A 19,903-nucleotide genomic window follows, 5' to 3' on the forward strand; every position below is an offset into this window, starting at 1 on the left:
TGCAGGTGAGCGAGCACTTTGGGGTGGCGGGGATCCCCTCAGTTTACCCAGCAGCACGCGGCAGGCTGTTACAAAGGCGTTCGTTTATTCCGCCAGCGGCGCCGGCGGCGGCTTCACATTGCCCAGCGCGTGTGTCCGTCCGTCCGTCCATGCGGCCTTACAGTAGTGTGTGCAATCCCGAGGGGGGTTGGGGGCAGGGCCTTGGCACTTCACGGGGTCGGCTGGCTGGGGGAAGGGGGGTAGTCTATCCAGCGTCAACGAGGTGGGGGGCAGAGCTGAGGGGGTCCCCCAGTCTCTGCGGCCGTGGCGGCGGTTAGTGTTCCTGCGACTGCCCGGGGTGGGGCGGGGGTCCATGCAGGGTGCAGGGGCTCCTGGGTAAGGCACAACCCTCTCTTTGGCTCTCCTGATGAGGAGTTTCGTCCCCGCCTGGCCCTTCTCCCCCACTCCCACCCACTCGGGCCCGGGAGCCAGGGGCACCTCCTGGGGTCCCTGAAGCAAGGGGTGGGGTGGGGGGAGGGGGCAGCCCAGGCCAGGGGGTGGGAGGGAGAAGCCCCCAGTCCCTGGCCCCCCACTAAGGCCTGGAAGGAGGGGAGCGCCTGGGAAGCTTCTGCTGCCTTTGGGGGTTCAGCTGGAGCCCCCGCGCGGGCCCCCCTCCCCGTTCGCCTCCATGACCAGGAGTTTGTGCTTTGGGATCATCGCTGGGGCTGGGGGAGGGGCGGGGCAGGACTAAGGTGCTTGTGCTTTAGCTGGGGGTGTTGGCTGTCCCCCTCCCCCACTCGGACAGGCTGGGCGCTAAGGTGCTGGGGTTGGGCCTGGCCCCCAGCCGGGCTGTCCGCCACCCCACCGGCCTGAGTCAGGAAGGGCAGGGTGGGGAGCGACACCCAGGGCGGGGGTGTTTGCGTGTGCGGTGCTGAAGGTTCAAAAGGGGGGTAAAAAAAGGAAATAAAAAGACCTGGACTTCAAGGTCACGTCAAAGTCAAACTCTGGGGGGAGAGGGGGCCCCCACCTGGCATTAGGCCAGGACGCCCGTTGGTGCCCCAGGGGGAGGGCCCGGGGGGCTGGACACCCCCACCGGAGCAGCAGCAGCAGGGCCCCCCACTCCTAGGCAGTGCGCACCCACATTCCATATGCACGCACCCCTGCCACACCCTCGGGGACCACCATGGACAATCCCGTATGTTTGAAAAACAAAAGAAATCCTATACTTCCGTATTTCATTCACTAAAAAAAGGTTTTAAAAAGTATATACAGGGGGGCAGCAGGGAGCCCTGCTGGGGGCGGGAGGGCAGGGCGGCTGCCCCCCCCCCGACCTGCACCCCCAGGTCCCCTGCCTATTCCCCCCACGCACGCACACATGCACACGCTCAGATGCAGCTTCTGTGAGCCCCGGACACTGGCCCTCTCCGCAGACACCCCAGCTAGCCCCCCGGCCCCCCCCCAACTCGGGCCCCAGGGGAATGACGGGGGCAGGAGGCTGATCACGGCCCCCCCGCCCCCCACTCTTGGACCCGGCCAGCGAGGCCGCCTCCACCTGAAGTCCAATGTGGGACTCTGAGCCTGCGTCCTCCGCGGTCAAACGGGGTGCCCTGGGGCTTCGCTGACCAGCCCGACGCAGGGACACACGAGGGGGACAGGAAGGCGCTTTTGGAAACGTGGAAGCACTGGGGGGGGGCCTGTGTGGAGGGGCTGAGGGGTGGGGGGCAGAGGGGTCCTGAGAACCCCAGGGCCCCTGCAAGTCTCAGGGGCTGCCGTGAGGGGCGAAGGCTGAGGAATGCTCCTGCCAGGCGGCCAGGGCATGGGGAGGGGCTGCCGGGCCCCCCCAACCTGCCCTGCCGCTGGCTGTGGGGGTCAATTGCTAAGAGTGAGGTGATCGCGGGAGGCAGCGCCGACCTCACCCCCGCCCCCCGCCCCCCTAGGTCCGCTCTGGCCCCGCTCAGGGTGGGGTGGGGGAGGGGTGCGGGGGGGCCGGGGGCATGCAGCACCCCCCGTGTACAGTAGCTCGTGACGAGGCGGCCGGCGGCCGGGTCACTGCAGGGCCTCGGCCGAGGTCCCTGCGTCGCCGTCGTGCTGGTCGTGGCTGGCCGCGTCGAAGCCATGCTCCACGCCCATGGGGTCCAGCTCCATCCTGCCCGTCATGTCCAGCTCCATCTTGACTGTGTCGCTGATGAAGGTGGTGTAGGTGTCGCCCTCGGTCTTCAGCACCTTCAGTTTGGGCATCCAGCTCTTGCGCACCACGCGCCTCGCGTTTGTGCACATGTCGGCGGCGATGGCGTTCATCTCGCTCTCCTTGAAGTTGGGAGCGAAGTTCTGGCAGTAGTCTGCGGGCGGGCAGAGTGGTGGCTCGGACGGGGCCCCCCGAGGCGGGACCACGACCCACGGATGTCAGCCTGACACCCACAGCTGGGGCCCTTGGCTGCAGGGGTCAGAGACGTAAATGCGGACACAGACGAGGGGCGCACGGGCAGCCGGGGCAGGGGCTCACCTAGCACCAGGCAACGGGGCGCCCCTGAGCACCACTAGGGGGCAGCCCTGAGCACAGGCTGCTGCACAGTCTACCCCAGTCTGGTCCCAAGCTAGACTGCTCTCGGCCACCTCTGGCAGGGTGGGGGTGAGGTGGGTGGGCAGCGTCTCGGTGGAGAGTGGCTGGTGTGCAGGGGGGGTGGGTTCCTGGAAACCCCAAGGCCACCCCCTGTTCAGCGACCCTGACCCCCCATCCCAATGTGTACCCCCAAAGCACTCCCCAGTTCCAGCTGGCCCCTGGTGCTGAGCCGAGCTGGGGCCTGGACCCTGCAGAGCCCCTTCCACTCACACTTGACGGCGTGCAGGACGCGGCTGTCCAGCGGCTTGCGGCTGGGGTCGTTGGTGGAAGAGCGAATGCCAGTGCCGCAGCTGTTGGCGAGCGTGTTCCTGGGGGAGGGGCGGGGAGGGCACATCAGGGCGGCCGGGACGGAGCCCCCCGCAGCCCCCCGGCCGGACTTACCGGTCAAAGAAGGACGCCAGGAGCCGGCGCAGCAGCACCTTGTGCCGGGTGCCCGCGCTCACGTGGCAGTTCATGAGCTGCGCCCGGGTAATGTAGACATTGGTGCCTGGGACGGGGCAGTGGGGGTGTGAGCCACTGCCCCTGGCTCGGGCGCTCTGTCGCCCCCTCCCCCAGGCCGCCCCGACCCCGGCCCACCTGTCACCAGCTCCAGCTTCTCGGAAGGGTCGCCCTCGTCGTAGAGCTTGGAGTGACAGCGGTTGCCGATCTGGTTGATGAGCTCGGCCGGAAGCGACGCCAGGTCCTGCCGCACCCGGATGCGATTCCGGGACTCGGGGGTCACCTGTTCGGGTAGGGCCTCCACCTTCTCGGCTGCGGGAGAGGGGGCGTCAGGGGGTGCGGGCGCGGGCACGGGCAGGCGGGCGGGCGGGCGGCGCTCACCGGTCTGGCACACGTTCATCATGCTGTACATGGTGTACATGTTGCAGATCTGCCGGTACTGCTCATCAGCACCCTCCTCGCCCGCGTCCTCCTCCTCGTCCTCTTCGTTGTGGTACGAGGCGGGGCTGTCGCTCGTGTAGGCGCTGGAGGTGCCGGGGCTGGTCCGCTCCGACGTGCTGGGCCCACTGGGCCCACTGGCCCCAGCCCCCGGCGCCCCGGCGCCCCCTGCCCCCGCCAGGACCAGGGCCGGCTGGGGCAGCTGCGGGGGCTGCGGCGGCCGGTTGGCAGCCAGCTCGGGCGTGGAGAACTTGGCCATCTTGCGGCTGCCGCCGCCGCCCTCCTTCTGCCCGCTGTCCCACAGCCGCTTGGCCACGGGCGTGCACTGCACTGAGTCGGACTCCTGCTGCTCCGTCTTCACCCGCGACACGAGCGGCAGCGGTGTGCTGCAGACCGGCCAGCTGGACGTCTGTGCCACGGGGCTTTGCGGCTCGGACGTGGGGGCCTCCTCGGCGTGCAGGCCCTGAGAGTCGCAGCTGGGGGAGCTCACCTTGAGGAAGAACTCGGTGCCCTTCTCCATGATCTCCTGGATCTGCAGGAAGCCGGCCGTGTACATGAGCAGGAACTGGTCCCCTACGTTCATGCTCAGGCGGCCGGTGTAGCAGAAGCTGAGGATCTGCTGGAAGGACTGCGGCTGCACGGCAGCCGGCAGCTCCACCACGGCGCTGCGGCTGCTGTTAAACAGGTCCCGGAAGTAGGAGCTGCTGGCCGCCAGGACAGCGCGGTGCGCCTTGAACGCGTGGCCCTTCACCACCACCGACACGTCGCAGTAGAGGCCCTGCAGCCGCTGCTCGTTCAGGCACTCCAGGATGCTGTTGCCGAAGTTGGGGATCTCCATCTGCAGTGTCTGCGCCATGGCGGCGCCTGGGCGTGCGCAGGGGGACAGAGAGAGGCACCGGGGTCAGCGCCACGGTCTGGACGGGCCCCCCTCCCCGCCGTGAGGGACGCGGCATATGCTGGCCCGGAGGAGGCGCCGGGGAGGGGAGGAGGGGGGTCAGCGACGCAGACCAGGCAAGACAGGTAGGACCCAGGCTCAAACACTGCACCACGCGGCCAGCAGGGGGTCCACGCACTCATCCGTGGCCTGGCTAATTGAAGCCAATCCCTGCCCAGAGAAACCCCCTGGGGGCCAGCGAGGGGCACCGGCGCTTCAAGAGGGAGGCCCCAAATTCCGTCCCGGTGCAAATGCGACAGTCCCTCTGCCAGATAACGGAAGCCCCCGTATGAGCCCCCACCATGGCACGTCTGGGGGCAGCTTTCAGGGACTCCCCACGGGCATCATGTTGGCACCAAGGGAAGGAAAGGGGCACATTTCTAAAGTCAACAGGGGCCAGAGTGGGGTACACAACCTATCTTGTCTGCCCCCCCAACTCACTGCCAAGCGCCACTGCTGGCTCTGCCTGTGGGAGGCCTGGGTTCGAGTCCCAGAGCGGAGTATGGCAACAAGACCGAAAAAATAAACAGCCAAGAGCTCCCATGCTGCCAATAACAGTTCACCCCTGCTCGCGTGGCCCCCACAAACACACAAGAACCCCAACAGCTGGGCTGTGAAGCCGGCTATGGAGGAGGGAGGGGAGCACGCATCAGGCAAAGGAGAAAGCAGGAAGCGCAGAGGTCCCCCCCAGAGCTGGGATGGGAGTCGGGTTGGGGGTCGCTGACCCTGTGGCTGCCCTCCCCTGGCAGCCACTAGCTCCAGGGGCCACGAAGGGCTCTCTCACAGGGTCACTTGGTGGGATTTGGCCGGATGGGGTCCCCCCCCGCCACCCATCGCCTGCCTGAGGTACCCCTCTTCCTTTACTTTGCATGACCCCTGAACCTGGGGCGCAGCCCCAGTCCCAAGCATCTCGCACCGTGTTATCTCACCGGTCCCCTCACCTCTGGGGTCTGCAGGCACTCCCCCGTCCCAAGGGGAGGGGTCCCTCTGAGCCCAGCCAGGCCTGGCCCCATGGCAGGGCGGGCAGTTTCCACCACGGTCTCCTCCGGACATGCCACAAATATTTGCCCAGCGCAGCCCTGCCCTGCACTCAGTGGGGGTCCGGGGGGGCGCGGCCAGCACCCAGCTGCGGATCCACACAGGGACTCCCCCAGCTGAGATGGGGCGGGGGAAGGCGCACACAGTCCCCTGGGGGGCTCAGCTGCTCCTGTCCGCGCCCCCAGGCCCCCAGGGCACGCCTCTTGGAGGAGCCAAGGGGTAACAAGGGATGGCACGCTGATGGCCCCCCCCCTCCACCGATCCAACGAAAGCCACTCAATCCTGGAGTCCCACGAGCAGCCCTCTGAGCCCACCTGACTCCCCCTCCCAGCCCCCAAGGAAGGACAAAGACAAGAGGGACAGGACTGACCCTAGTCCCTGGAGACTCAACCCTAGCTCCCAGCTCTGCGGGATTCAAGGGCCCTGCACCCCACCACCACCCTGTCGCAGCTCCTGGGCCCTCCCAGGCCACTGTCCACGCCACCTGCCCTGCATGGGCGCCCCTTCTGGAGCTTCCCACAAAGCCTGGTGCCAGCTCTGACTCCCCCATGGCCTCTCTGGCTCCATTTCTCCTTCTCAGCCCTAGTCAGCGTCAGGAGGGTCCCTGGCACAGTTGGGGGGTGGGGTTAAGCAGTTTGCCAGATGAAGCTATGGGCATAGTCAAAGACTCCCCCTTCTTAGGGGAGCTCCTGGGGCACACCTAGGGGAAAACCAGCCTTCCAGCAGGTGGTACAGGGTCCTCCCAGGGTGCTGTCAGGATGGACAGGGAGAGGCCAAGCCCGGGGACCCCTGGGGGGGGGATACCCAAAGGGCGATGAATAGGCAGTAGTCACCCTATACCGGCACCTGGAGTGTCTGCGGTACCTTCTTGGGGCGTGGGAGGTGCCCTAAACGACGCTCAGAGGTCCAGAGATCATTCCTGGACAAACCTGGCCAATCAACTGAGAGGCCCAAGGCTCAGGTGGAGGGATGCTGGGGTGATCAGGAATGGAACTTGGGGTTCTACACACGCACTCCAGCCTTCTGAGCCCTTTCCCTTGGTTTGCCCACCAAGCACAGGCCGCCTGAGGGCACGTGCGAGGCCTGGCAGGACAGCGGCACTCCTGGGACTCCCTGGGTGAGCCCCCCAGCCTGTCTCTGTGAGGGGGGCCCCACTACCCAGGGAGAGCCAGGGGTGAAGGAGGGGGTTAAGACAGAAGGGGGCATGGGGCCGTCGTATCCGGCACCCCATGGGGTGCCCCGAGCACTGCCAGTAGCGAGCCCTGAGTTCAGAACCAGGAGTAACCCCCGAACACCACCGGGTGTGACCCCAAAAAACAACCAAAAACAGGAGAGGAGGGGCACAGCTGGCTCCTGTCCATGTCAGGACACAGCCAAACACCCTCCCCAAACAGACCCGGAACACGGAAGGGAAAAGCGGGGCGCTGGGCCCCCACCCCAGCACTCCTGCCACCTCGCCGGGGAGCAAGTCAGAGTCGCGCGGGCATCCTCAGGCCAGGAGCAGAGCCTAGCACCAGGACCCCTTCTTCCAAAGCTCCCCCCAGCCCTGGCTGACATCAGTCTTCTCACCTCTAAAGTGGGCTCACTGTGGCGGCCCCCCACAGGCCAGAGCCCAGAGAAAGCCTCGTGTCGGCCCGCCAGGGTGAGGTGCCCGCTGAGGCGCAGCTGGAGGTGAGGTCACCCTCAGGGGACCCAGCGACTGTTGAGCCGAGCAGCGTCACGGGCACCCGGGGGGGTCGGGGGTGAGGTGACACAGGAGCTGTGTCCTAGCCCTGGGCACGGCTGAGGCCTCCCCCTAGGAACAGAGGTGGGGGGGGGGGCGCAGGGCAGCTGGGAGCATCCTCGGGCTTGGCAAGAGGGACCGGGCAGATCTAGCAGGGAACCCGGAGAGGCGAGTGAATGCCCAGGGGTTATGAGGGCTGGAGGGGGCCCCCCACCCTGCAGGTGCCAGTGGGGGCAGGCACTGAGCTATCCCCCGAGAGTTGGGCCCCATGGGGTGTGGGGAGATTCCGCCTGGCCCTGGCACCGTGCTCAGCCTCTCCAGGGTGCAGCTGCGGGCACGGAGCACGAGCTGGACCCCAAAAACCTTTACTCCCCACCTAATTCTCTGCTTCAGGGCTGTGGGGGGTCTCGGGAGCCCACCAGGTACCTCTGGTTTTCCTAACATCCACACTCCGGCCCGGCTCCCGCAGCCTCCGCCTGGGTACATAGGGGGACACAGCACCCAGCCCCGGGGCCCCAGCCGGCAGCAGGCCAGCCCTGGGCGGGGAAGGTCTGGTTCCCCAGGGCTGCTGGCCCTGCTCCTACTTCTCCCAGCAGCCGGAGGCGGGGGGGGGGGGGGGGGGGGGTAGGGCTGTCATTAAAGAGCGATCTGACCAGAGCACCCAGGACCCGGTGCTTTGGGGCTCCTGTCCTGGAGAGCTGACCCCAGGACCAGAGAGAGGAATGGGGCCAGACGGGCTGGACACAGCTGTGAACCCTGCTTGGGCCTCCGGACTCCCAGAAGGGATGGAGGGAATGGGGTGCCTGGGTTCTAGCCTCCCCCACCCCGAAACTCCAGGAAAACCCACCCACAAGGCACTAACCTGTCTCTTAAGACGGGGCTGAGAATGGCCCTCAGAGAAATGGGGGGCTCCCTCTGGGGCCCAGCACCCCACAAGGCGAGGTCAGCTGGGGCCTCCCGCCTGTCCTGTGACCAAGGCCCAACCCCAGCATGGGGGCGGCTTATGCTAACCAGGTGGCGGTGAGCAAGCCCTGAGCTCATCCCTGCCCAGGGCACTCGCTGGGGCACCCGGAGGTACAGCCTGAAGGCCTGGGCTGGGGTGGGGTGGGGTCCTGCATTCCCGGGCTCCCCTCTTCTACAACTACTGTCACCAAACACAAACACCCTGACCACTCCCAGTTTCCGGATGGTCTCACTTCCCATGTCCACACCTGGGAGGGGAGGGGGCGAGATGCCAGGCAGGCCCCGGCCAGCCGAGTGGGGAAAGAACCTAGAATCTGCCCCACGCACCTAAGAGGCTCAGCGACGCTGCCTCCCCGCAGATTTCCAGGGGGGCACCCCCTGTGGGGTAAACAAGATACCCAGACTTTCCCCCAAGCTGCCCACGTGAATGCCCACCCGATGGCCAGCGCCCTGAACAGCCCAACAAGGGCTGCCCCAAGGGTAGGTGGGGACAGGGGCCTGACAGCCGGGGAAAGACGGGAAGAGACGCTCCCCGCCCAGATCTGGCTCTGAGCTCACACCTGGCTGAAGAATAGGCTGAGCATCGCGGCTGCCACGAGTTTCTGGGGTGCCCGTATCGCCCCCAAGTCTTCGGCCCGGCGCAGCATGATCGCCCCCACATCGGGCAGCCCTCCCTCAATCTCTCCCGGCCCCTTACCTCGCCTGACCCGGCACACATCGCGGGACGCCCCCACCCGCGCTAACTCCGCCCTCCCCTACCCTGCCCCACTTGCAGGCGGCCCCCCGAGCTTGCAACCCGACCCAGCCGCCGCCGCCGCCTGTGCCGGCCGGTACCTGCCGGCCCCTCCCCGCACCCCGTTCCCCTCCCCCCCGCACCCCGCCTCCCCTCCCCCGCGGCCTCTTCCTGCTCCCCCTCCCGGGGTCCCGCAACTTCGCCGGCGCCCCGACACCTGCCCCGGCCCGGCCTCGCCCCCGCCGCGAGGGCGACTCCGGGGCCTGCCGCCCCCCGACCCCGCGGCCCGCCCGCGCTGACCCCGCGCCCGGGTCCGGTTCCGCCCGGGTCCGAACCGGGCTCCCCCGCCCCCACCCCGGCGCGGCCCCGCTCAGCCCTCGGATGCCCTCGGGTCGCCCCGGCGAGAGGAGGCCGGGAGCGGGCCTGAGGCGGGCCCGTCTCACCTGCGCCGCGGCTGCGCTCCCTGGGCTCCCGCCGGGCTCCGCTGCGGCGGCTGGGGCCGGGCCTGGGCCCGGGGCGCGCCCCGCCTGCGCCGGGGCCTCGGCCTCCGCCTCCGCGGCCTCCGCGGCCTCCGCGGCCTCCGCCTCAGCAGCAGCGGCAGCCGCGGCGGCCATTCATTGTGGGCCAGGCCGCCCCAGCCGAGCGCCGAGCTCGCGCCAGCCGCGCCGCCGCCGCCAGCGCGAGGAGGAGCCGCCGCACGGGCCCCGCCCCCGCCACCAGGCCGGGCCAGTCGAGCGCCGAGCGCTGCCCTCTGCCCCTCGCAAGCCGAGTTCGAATCCCGCCTCCGGCCATTTCCCTCCTTCCCCCCCCCCGCCCCCCATGTCGGCGACTTCGGCGCCAGCCCCTTTAGGCCTCTGGCAACCTGCGTTTCCTCCAAAACAAAAACAATAATGGCTGCGATATTCTGGTGCCAGGTTTGCCGATGAGTACTTCTTGCTGATAATGATCTCGTTCGAAACTTCACGGAACGTTTTTAGGAAGGAACTGGCAACCAAATCTACACACCTACACTCACGTCAGAGAAAATATGAACGGGAAAGCACAAGAAGAGGAAACCTGTTTAAGACCACTCAACAAGTGAGCAGTGGCCGGCCCCAGGGTTTGGTTCCAGGCTCAAGAAGCAACAAATAAAAGCTAACAGTTTTACGATGTTTACTGTTCTCAGCATTTATCCTGTACCTACTCCTTTAGTTCTCCTCATGACCCAATAACGAACGTCCAGAAGGCAGCCCATTGTGCAAACGGGAGAACTTAGACGCCGCGCCAAGAACTACTAGCAAGGCGGCCACCGTTCCGTTCCACACCGCTTGAACTCTGAACGCAGAGAGGCTCTGCACAGTTCCCATCCTTTGCTGGCCTTTGGAAGCTAGCAGTCAAGAAAATGGGGGGAGGGGAGGGGCTAGGGAAAGGCCAGGTAGGTTAGAGAACTAAGGTGGGAACTTCGGCAGTTGGAGGAGGCCCAGGGGTCTCGGTGACTGAAAGCAACCTTCAGTCACCGCAGACTCTCCATGTGGGAGATCCCGGGTAAGGCCCTTCTAGCACCGCTGAGTTTGCCAACCCCCGCCAAAAACCAAAAACAAACAGGACAGACGCCCAGAGTTTGAGTAACTTGATAAGGTTAGGATTTAAGATCAGGAAACGGGATCGGAGCTTCAGTTACTTCTGCAAAAACTGCCCCGAAATAATGTTTTCAGCGCCCAGGAGCTCATTCCTAGGCGGTGGACTTTGCTAACCGCCCCTTTTTTAAGCCCCATCGCCCTCATTTGTGAAAAGGGATTTTAGAGCGAATGTCCTCAGGGGAGCGGATGCAATTTGGAACACCCTCCGGGAACAGGTCGGCGCTTTTTCCGCCAGGTATTTTGATCCCGGCCGCCCGCAGTAGGGTGGCTCCGCAACTGGCTAGATCCCGTCACGTGATCTGCCCTCCCACTGTGCCAATATGGCGGCGCCCATCTCCTAATCCGGGAAACGTGCACCGAGACGAATTTGGTTCTCGGTGTAGCCAGGGAAGGTGAGGAAGACCTGGGCGGTGGGCAGAGGGAGCCGAGCCAGTGGGGGAGCCGCTCGGGGGCTCCCGGCGTCGCCGGGGCCGGTTCCCTAGAGGCCAGGTGGTGTGAACCACAAGGGCTCCGGACCCCCCACTTTTCCAGAGGCCGAGGACACGGGCCGGGAAACGGCAGCTCCCTGATCGTCTCCCTCCGTCCTGTCGTGTTCCCCGAACCAGGTCTGGTGGCGGAAGCCCTTGCATGTGCCGCGCGAGGACCGTTCTGTGGCTAAGTCTGACTCTCCGCTCCGCCCGTAGAGCCCGCAGGGCCGGCTTTATGGAGGGGCCGCCCCAGGGGTCGCCTGATCCGGCCGCGATGGAGAACGGCACCCGGCCCCGCGGAGAGGAGTGCTCACCTGCCGCCCAGAAGATCATGGTGACCGAAGGGGCGGCCAAGATCGCCTTCCCCAGCGCCAACGAAGTCTTCTACAATCCCGTGCAGGAGTTCAACCGGGACCTGACGTGAGCAGGGGCCAGGGGCAGCTCGGCGGAGGGCACTGGGTCGCCCAGAAGGAGGGTGTGAGCTCACCCTTCCTCTCCCGCAGATGTGCTGTGATCACCGAGTTCGCTCGCATTCAGCTCGCGGCCAAAGGAATCCAGAGTGAGTTGCGGTCGGGGCTCCCGGTGGGCGGGGGTCACACCGCTCTCCCGGCCCCGCCCATTCTCCCCCTAAGTCCCCAAAAGGCTGCACCTTCCAGAGAGGCGGGGGCTCCGCGTCCCTAGCCCTTCCACAGGCGCTTTGGGGGTGGGACTCTGTTGCATTTGGAAGCGTCTGGGGCAGATTTCTCTATGAGGGCTTTGCTATCCTCCTGGCCTTGACCTGCAGTCAAAGTGCCGGGGGAGAAGGACTTGCAAAAGGTGGTCGTGAACCTGTCGGAGCCAGAAGAGGACAAAGGTGATGGCAAGGAGGAGGATGCCACCCTGGCCTCAGGAGACCGACCTCCTGCAGTGGCTGCTGTTGGGGAGATCTGTCAGGTGGGGCCCGAATCCCGGATAGTAGCCTCCCTGGAACACAGGTGGGCGATGAGGGAAAGCAGGCTGAGTCAAGGGGAGAGGGAAAGGAAGGGGGTCGGGGCTCCTTGAAGCCCCCCAGCTGAGGATGGATCTGGGTATCAGTGGGATTCATCCCCTTCTCTGACAGGAAGGCCTGCGGGTGCTGGAGGGCTTGGCGGCCTCGGGCCTCCGCTCCATCCGCTTTGCCCGAGAGGTGCCCGGGCTGCGGTCGGTGGTAGCCAACGACGCCTCCGCTCGCGCCGTGGAGCTCATCCGCCACAACGTGGAACTCAATGGTGTGGCCCACCTGGTACAACCCAGCCAGGCAGATGCCCGGTAGGTTCCGCGCAGCAGAGCCTGGGGGCTGCAAGGAACATTCTGGAAAATCAGGATGAGTGGGTGGGAGGTGGGGGGGGGGGGTCTCGCCCTGCCTCTGCATACTCTCCATCAGCGGGTGGTGGTGAACCAGCCCTTATGCCAGACCAGGCAGGTGTTGCTTCACAGGGTACCAGACTCAGAAGCCTGCAAAGTCCATTTTCTGGACCAGAAATGAAGAGGAGCAGTGGGGCCTTGAAGGGAGTGGGAGGATCCCTGAGCACTGCGAGGGGGGGGGGGTGACAACAAACAAAGGAGTCTTGTGATACACTTTGTTTTACTTCTATGACGGGGGGGGGGGGGGGCACAGAATGCAGAACGAGGGGCACCCTGTAATCACCCTGGTGGGTGAGCATGTGCAGTGCAGGGATGTGGATGCCAGCGCTGGAAATGCCTCAGTCTCCACACTCTCTCAGGCCCTGATCTTTTGGGGAGACGGGCTACACCCAGAGATGCTCAGGGCTTACTTCTAGCTCTGCACTTATGAACTACTTCCAGTGGTGCCCGGCCGACCATATGGGGTGGGATGCCGGATATCCAACTGGAACTGGCCAGATTGGCCGAGTAAAAGGCAAGCACCCTGTGCACAGTGCAATCGCTATAGACCACTGTCACTTTGATCGGAATTTCAAAGGCAGCACTGAAAACCCAATTCTGGCTTTCAGGCCCTGGGTCCTTTGACCTCCATTTACAACTTACATTTTTTGGGGGGGGGATCACACCCGGCAATGCACAGGGATTACTCCTGACCCTGCACTCAGGAATTACTCCTGGTGGTGCCCGGGGGACCATATGGGATGCTGGGAATCGAACCCGGGTCAGCCGCATTGCAAGGCAAACGCCCTACCTTCTGTGCTATCATTCCATTCTCTACAATTTACATTTGACAGTCCCCCAGCCCCCATTCATTCAAATATCCACCTTATCTTGGGGTTCCCTTTGTCAAGAACCCAGTTGGCAGTAGGGCGGGTTGTATGCAGAGGAAGGTGCTTGCTTGCTTTCCACTTGGGCATCCAGGTTCGATTCCCAGCACACCATAGGGTCCCCCAAACCCTGCCTCCCTGAACACCGTTAGGTGTGACCCCCCCTCCAAAAAAAAAAAAAACTAAAAGTTTTCAGTCTTCAAAACCCACAAATGGCGTGGAAACTAGGAATGTTGGGTTCGGGATGGTTCTGTGTAGTGCAGTTTTTAAAGGGTTACGCAAAAAGGAAGTGCATTAGTGTCCTGAGGTCACCCACTAAGCATCAAATATTGATATGCCCGAGAAATAGGACAGCAAGAAAGACACTTGCTTTGTTTGCTGCCAACACAGATCCTGGCCCTTGCACCACTTACGGCCCTGTGAACACTGCCGGGTGTGGCCCAGAAACCAAAATAAAATATAGAATAAAATATTGACTGTTAGATCCTTTAGAGCAAACAGATTTTATTTATTTATTTTTGCTTTTTGGGTCACACCCAGCGATACACAAGGGTTACTTCTGGCTCTGCATTCAGGAGTTACTCCTGGCAGTGCTCAGGGGGCCATATGGGATGCTGGGAATTGAACCCGGGTCGGCTGCATGCAAGGCAAACGCCCTACCCGCTGTGCTATCTCTCCAGCTCCTAGAGCAAACACATTTTAAAGGGGGAAAAAAACAACCACCCAGGACTTTCCTGGCCTGGTTAGAATCTTACAGGAAATAAAGGCCACGGTGACCCATAGTCCTTGGAAATGGGTCGATTCTCTGAGGAAGGCTGAGAACAGGGGGGCGAAAGCGAGCCTGAGGAGCAGTTTGAGTTTGGGGGGAGACCCATTGGTACATAGAGCTTCCTCCTGGCTCTACTCAGAGGGCACTTCTAGTGGGACTTGGGACCATCTGCAGTTCTGGGGGTTAAATCAAGGTCTGCTGTGTGCTAGGCAAGTGCCTCAACCCCTGCGTAACTTTACCAGCCCCGATTTTGGTGTGCTTTTGTTTTCAGTTTTGGGGCCACACCTGGTGATGCTCAGGGCTCATGCTTGGCTCTGTGCTCTCAGGAATTACACCTGGCAGTGCTCAGGGCACCATAATTTGAGCTCTGCTGAACTGGAACCCATGAGTGTGACGTGGTGGATTTTTTTCAAAAAGTAATCAGAGGGGCTGGAGCTATAGCACAGCGGGTAAGGCATTTGCCTTACACATCGCCAACCTGAGTTGATTCCCAGCATCCCATACGGTCCCCCGAGCATCGCCAGGAGTGACTCCTGAGTGCAGAGCCAGGAGTAATCCCTGTGCATCGCTGGGTGGGACCCAAAAAGCAAAAAAAAAAAAAAAGTAATTTGAGGAGGGTGGAGCTTGAACCCAGGACCTGGCACATCATTTAAGTGCATTTTGGAGGGGGGGTGATATTCATATTGGCTTATTGACGGGTCAGATCTAGCGCCTTCTTTTTGCAGGTGGGTAAAAGGTAAAGGTAAAGGCCCTCCCGTTGATCGTCGATTTGCTCGAGCGGGCCCAGTAACGTCTCCGTTGGAGACTTTGTTGTTACTGTGTTTGGCATATCGAATACTCTCGGTAGCTTGCCGGGCTCTCCGAGAGGGGCGGAGGAATCGAACTCGGGTCGGCCATGTTGGCCGCTTGTAAGGCGAACGCCCTACCCGCTGTGCTATCGCTCCAGCCCTGTGTGGATGCTAATCGCCTTTGAAGTCTAGTTTTCAACAGTCTTCCTAGGATGAGCCCCTTTGTACCAACCCCAGGGCTGCTGTAGTTTAAAATGAGCAGATCGGGGTCTGCGGGATGGTGCTAAGAATAAGGCAATTGCTGCTGCCTGGGCGGGGGTTCCAATCCGAGAGCCAAGTGTGGCCCCCAGCACAAGTGCTAGGCGTGGCCCAGAAAAGCCCCAAGCGGAAAAAAAAACAACCCAAAACTCCAAGGTCAGGGCTTTCTCAGGAAGGCACTTTTGCTTTTCTTCCCCTCTAGGGGACAGGAGGATTCACCAGCCCCATAATGAACACACAGCCCACATCTCCCCCTTTGTGGCTCCCGCTCGAGTCAGGCTGGGGTTGCTTAAAACTTGTCCATCCCAAAGCACTTTTTTTCTGACAAAGGTCACTTGGAGTGAGGTGCCAGAAATACCTCTGATTCCTGGAGGATTGGAGTTTAGAATCCTTGAGCGTTGGGGCTGGAGAAATAGCACAGCGGGTAGGGCATTTGCCTTCCTTGTGGCCGACCCGGGTTCGCTTCCCAGCATCCCATATGGTCCCCTGAGCACCGCCAGGAGGAACCCCTGTGCATCGCCAGGTGTGACCCAAAAAGAAAAAATAAAATAGAATCCTTGAGCGTTTAGTGACCTTTTGCCGTACACACACACACACCACCCCACAATTTTGTTGTGTAGTGGATGCATGGCACCTTGGGTTTGGCTTATGTGTGAGTCCATTCATGAGCCACAGGGGCTGGACCGTTGAGCCCACTTTAAAGCATGCCTGGCTCAGGGGTCACGTCTCCAGCTGCAGTTTATAAAATGAAACAAAGAGGGGCTGCGGCCAGCAGGACTTTTGCCTTTCATGAAGCTAACCTGGGTTTGATCTCCAGTAACCCATATAGTCCCAAGTGATTCCTGAGTGCAGATCCAGGATAAGCCCCGAAGTTCTTTCTTTCATCCTTTCTTTCTTTCTTTCTTTCTTTCTTTCTTTCTTTCTTTCTTTCATCACAGCCGACAATGCACAGGGGTTACTCCTGGCTCTGCACTCGGGAATTACTCCTGGCGGTGCTTAGGGGACTTTATGGGATGCTGGGATTCGAACCTGGGTCTGTCGCCCCCTACCTACTGTGCTATCGCTCCAGCCCCAAGCCCTGAAGTTTTAGGTGTAGCTCATAACATCAAAAAAGCGTGAGAGAGAATCAGTGTTGGGGAGTCAACCAACCTGGAGTGTTCCTGCCACACCTAGGCACGATCCCTCCCCCACACCCAGACACCCAGAAATGACTGTAGCATCCAACTAGCCAGGAGTCAGCGCCTCTGAACACCCCCTCATTTCCGACCCAGCGTGTGCCAAGGTCAAGCGGGAACCCGCAGGAGGTGAAGTCACACCGCTGGTGCCAAGCGTGTTTCCAAGCTTCAAATGGTTGACGCTGGGGCCGGAGATAGCGCAGGGGGTTAGGGCGCTTGCCGGCCCTTGCGGGACCTGGGTTCTCGTCTTCCTCCAATACCCCCCCAACACACACACACATACAAAGGGCTCTCAGAGCAGTGCCAGGAGGGATCCTTGGGCACAGCAGTCAGGAGAAAGCCCCAAGTGTGGCCCAAATCTAAAAATACAAAGTGGTCGAATGAATGTCGGTGAATCTGGATCCCCATGGGGTATTAATTGCTGTCGTTGGCAGCGGGGCAAACTGAAGCCCAAGGAAGGAAAGCCACTGACCTAGCCAGAACCCGAGCCCAGGCCTTCGGTGGCCTGAGAACCTGTGCTCTTGCTCCCAGGATGCTGATGTACCAGCACCAGAAGGTGTCGGAGCGGTTCGATGTCATCGACCTGGACCCATATGGCAGTCCGGCCCCGTTTCTGGATGCGGCGGTGCAGGCAGTGAGCGAAGGAGGTGAGGTGGCTGGGGGCGAGGTCCGGGGCGGGGCTCGGAGGCTAGGGGCGGGGCCTCACCTCCAGCCCCGCCCGCAGGGCTGCTGTGTGTCACCTGCACGGACATGGCGGTGCTGGCGGGGAACAGCGGGGAGACGTGTTACAGCAAGTACGGAGCCATGGCCCTCAAGAGCCGCGCCTGCCACGAAATGGTGAGATTTCGTCGTGTCTCAGAATGCCGAGACTCGGGACTTCCAGGACTTGGGGAGGCCACACGGGCGGTTCAGGGGTGTGGGTTGCCCCCCCTAACACTACCCCGCCCCCCAGGCGCTGAGGATTGTCCTGCACAGCCTGGACCTCCGCGCCAACTGCTACCAGCGCTTTGTGGTGCCGTTGCTGAGCGTCAGCGCCGACTTCTACGTGCGCGTCTTCGTGCGCGTCTTCACTGGCCAGGCCAAGGTTAAGGCCTCAGCCAGGTTCGCGGGGGCCAGGAGGGGAGAAGGGTGGCTGTGTGTTCAGGGATGCAGAGCGTGGCCACGCCTCAGGGGATAGGGGTTCCGGAATCAGGAGGGGACGGTGCATGGGCTCACCTTAGGGGTCCCAAAGGGCCCGACAGCAGGAGCAGATGGGGTACAGTGCTGTTGGACTCAGGGTCTCCCCGTTTCCCAGCAAGCAGGCGCTGCTCTTCCAGTGCGTGGGCTGTGGGGCCTTCCACCTGCAACGCATGGGCAAGGCGGCGGGAGCCGCAGGAGGCCGGTGAGTGGGGGCAGGAGGGGCAGGGATGGGGCCCCCACCTCTGTCCCAGGTCTCAGGCATCCCCGGTCTCGGCATCCCCCTGACAGCATCTCTCTTCACAGAGTCAAGTTCTCTGCGGCCTGCGGGCCCCCCGTGGGGCCCGAGTGTGAGCACTGCGGGCAGCGACACCAGGTGCGCAGGCTTCGGGAGACTGGGGTGGGGTGGGCATCCCGGCCGGCGTCTCTCCCCACCCACCCCTTCCCCTGCGCGTGCCCATCTGCAGCTCGGCGGCCCGCTGTGGGCGGAGCCCATCCATGACCTGGACTTCGTGGGCCGAGTCCTGGACGCCGTGAGCACCAACCCCGGCCGCTTCCACACCTCAGAGAGGATCCGTGGCGTCCTGAGCGTCGTCACAGAGGTGGGGGCCCCAGGCGGGATGGAGGGGCCCCCCTGTCCCGCACGAGCCTGCAGTCCATGCCCCTCTGGTCGCCCCTGCAGGAGCTTCCGGATGTGCCGCTTTATTACACGCTGGACCAGCTAAGCTCCACCATCCACTGCAGCACGCCCAGTCTCCTGCAGCTGCGGTGAGGCCCCACCCGGGATGCAGGCGTGGGGAGACCCCTGCTTGCGGCTCGGGCTGCCCCCTCATGACCCTCTGAAACACCCAGGTCCGCCCTCCTCCACGCCGGCTTCCGGGTGTCGCTGTCGCACGCCTGTAAGAACGCCGTGAAGACGGATGCTCCCTCCTCCGCCCTCTGGGATATCATGCGCTGCTGGGTGAGGGGGAAGTCGACCTATGGGGAGCGGGGTGCGGGGGAGGTGGGCTCAACATCCCTTGACCTCTGATCTGTGCTTCCAGGAGAAGGAGTGTCCCGTGAAACGAGAGAGACTCTCCGAGAGCAGCCCGGCCTTCCGCATCCTCGGGGTGCAGCCCACGTAGGAGCCGGGTGCCCCTAGTCTGGGGGAGGTTCACCGGACGTAGCCTGGCACTCACCTGGCCCCTTAGAGGAGGAGCTTAGAGGAGCTTCCCAGTTCGCCCCTCCCATACCCCCTCCATCTCCCTTGCTGTCCTCGGCACAGCCACCAGAGGGCGTATGTGAGCAGCCAAATTCGGCCAATGCCCCTGGGGCTGGGAGCCCTCCAAGGCTCCAGGCTATTATTCCCTAGAAACCCAAGTTCTACCTGCACAGCCTCTCAGGGCTTCCAGCACCCCTCAGGCCCTCCATGCCCCGTGGCCCGTAGAGCTCACTCCAAATTGGCTTCGCCTGAATCTCAGACACAGCCTTGCATCCCGGCTAGCTGGCTCCAGTGCTACACTAGGGCGCCTTCCAGGTTGGAAGGTCTCTCCTACCCCCGGGACTATCTTTAGGGTCACAGTCTGCCTGCTTCCCCTCAGCACTCTCCTCTCCTCGCCCCCCAGACTTCAGGCCAACTTCACCATCCGGGAAGATGCCAATCCCAGCTCCCGCCAGCGAGGGCTCAAACGCTTCCAGGCCAACCCCGAGGCCAATTGGGGGCCCCGTTCCCGTGCCCGGCCAGGGTAAGAAGGCCCTGATGGGGTAAAGCACACGCATACGTGACTGAGGCTGGGGTTCCCTCCCGCAGCTCCCCTTCCCCCCAAATTAAAGTGTTGGTAAGATGGTGCTTGGAGCTTGCCACGTGGGTGGTCCAGGTGCCCCCCCCTCAGCAGACCTTGGAGCAACAAGTCAGCTGGGGTCGCGCCCCCCCCCCCAAGAACCACTGGGTGTGGCCCAGAAATAAAGCAGAAAGAATGCGGAGGGTTGGCGGGGAGAGTGGGCGGGGGGGGGGAGGAAATGCAGACACTATCTGGGGGTCCCTCCCCGCTCTGCCCCTGGTCCAGGGGCAAGGCGGCCAGAGAGGCCATGGAGGAGAGGCGCCGGCTTCGGCAGAACAAGCGCAAGGAGCCGGTGGAAGAGGCGGCGCAGCGGGCTGCGCGCCTCAAGACCTTCCCCTGCAAGAGGTTCAAGGAGGTGAGGCTCCACGCGCATGTGCACGCACGCAGAGCAGGGAAGCGGCCGGGGATGTACGGCCAGCCGAGGTAGCGGCCTTTACACCCGCCCTCCTCCATCAGGGCACCTGTCCACGAGGAGAGCACTGCTGCTACTCCCACAGGCCCCCAACACCCCAGGCCGCCGCGGGAGCCACCCCCACGGACTGCCAGGAGACTCCCAAGGAGAGCCCTACTGGGCCTGGTGCCCCCGCGGAGCGAGGTGTGGACTGAGCAATAAAGAGATCTCCCGGCCTGCCACTTGTCTGTCTATGTTACAGGGGCGGGGTGGGAGGGGGCGAACCCTGGCTTCAAGGCACGTGCTCCCCGACCAGCCTGCTTCC

The 19,903-nt window shown here is 63.2% G+C and overlaps 2 protein-coding genes across 4 annotated transcripts; one reads left to right on the forward strand and one right to left on the reverse strand.

Moving 5' to 3' along the window:
- Positions 1-63: 63 nt before the first annotated feature.
- NACC1 (nucleus accumbens associated 1) lies at positions 64-9,509 on the reverse strand. Its single transcript, XM_056119439.1, has 6 exons — positions 9,310-9,509; positions 3,419-4,339; positions 3,176-3,349; positions 2,981-3,086; positions 2,810-2,907; positions 64-2,318 (listed from the first exon to the last, which is right to left on the reverse strand). Exons 2-6 carry the CDS (start codon positions 4,329-4,331, stop codon positions 2,026-2,028), a joined length of 1,584 nt encoding a protein of 527 aa, XP_055975414.1. The 5' UTR covers positions 4,332-4,339; positions 9,310-9,509; the 3' UTR covers positions 64-2,025.
- A 1,257-nt stretch (positions 9,510-10,766) lies between these two features.
- On the forward strand, positions 10,767-19,815 carry TRMT1 (tRNA methyltransferase 1). Of its 3 annotated transcripts, none has more exons than XM_056119416.1 (17): positions 10,767-10,877; positions 11,091-11,372; positions 11,456-11,511; positions 11,737-11,885; positions 12,052-12,239; positions 16,723-16,838; positions 16,916-17,028; positions 17,144-17,292; positions 17,486-17,572; positions 17,674-17,743; positions 17,835-17,969; positions 18,050-18,135; positions 18,220-18,328; positions 18,411-18,487; positions 18,972-19,091; positions 19,413-19,542; positions 19,644-19,815. In XM_056119416.1, exons 2-17 carry the CDS (start codon positions 11,113-11,115, stop codon positions 19,791-19,793), a joined length of 1,995 nt encoding a protein of 664 aa, XP_055975391.1. In that variant the 5' UTR covers positions 10,767-10,877; positions 11,091-11,112; the 3' UTR covers positions 19,794-19,815. The 3 variants fall into 3 exon arrangements, with proteins under 3 accessions (XP_055975391.1, XP_055975392.1, XP_055975390.1); XM_056119417.1 differs by having other exon boundaries at positions 10,805-10,877; positions 11,171-11,372; XM_056119415.1 differs by lacking the exon at positions 10,767-10,877 and having other exon boundaries at positions 10,913-11,372.
- The last annotated feature ends 88 nt before the right edge of the window (positions 19,816-19,903 follow it).

The sequence above is a fragment of the Sorex fumeus genome, unplaced genomic scaffold (genome assembly GCF_029834395.1).
Source record: "Sorex fumeus unplaced genomic scaffold, SorFum_2.1 ptg000041l, whole genome shotgun sequence".
Taxonomy (NCBI): domain Eukaryota; kingdom Metazoa; phylum Chordata; class Mammalia; order Eulipotyphla; family Soricidae; genus Sorex; species Sorex fumeus.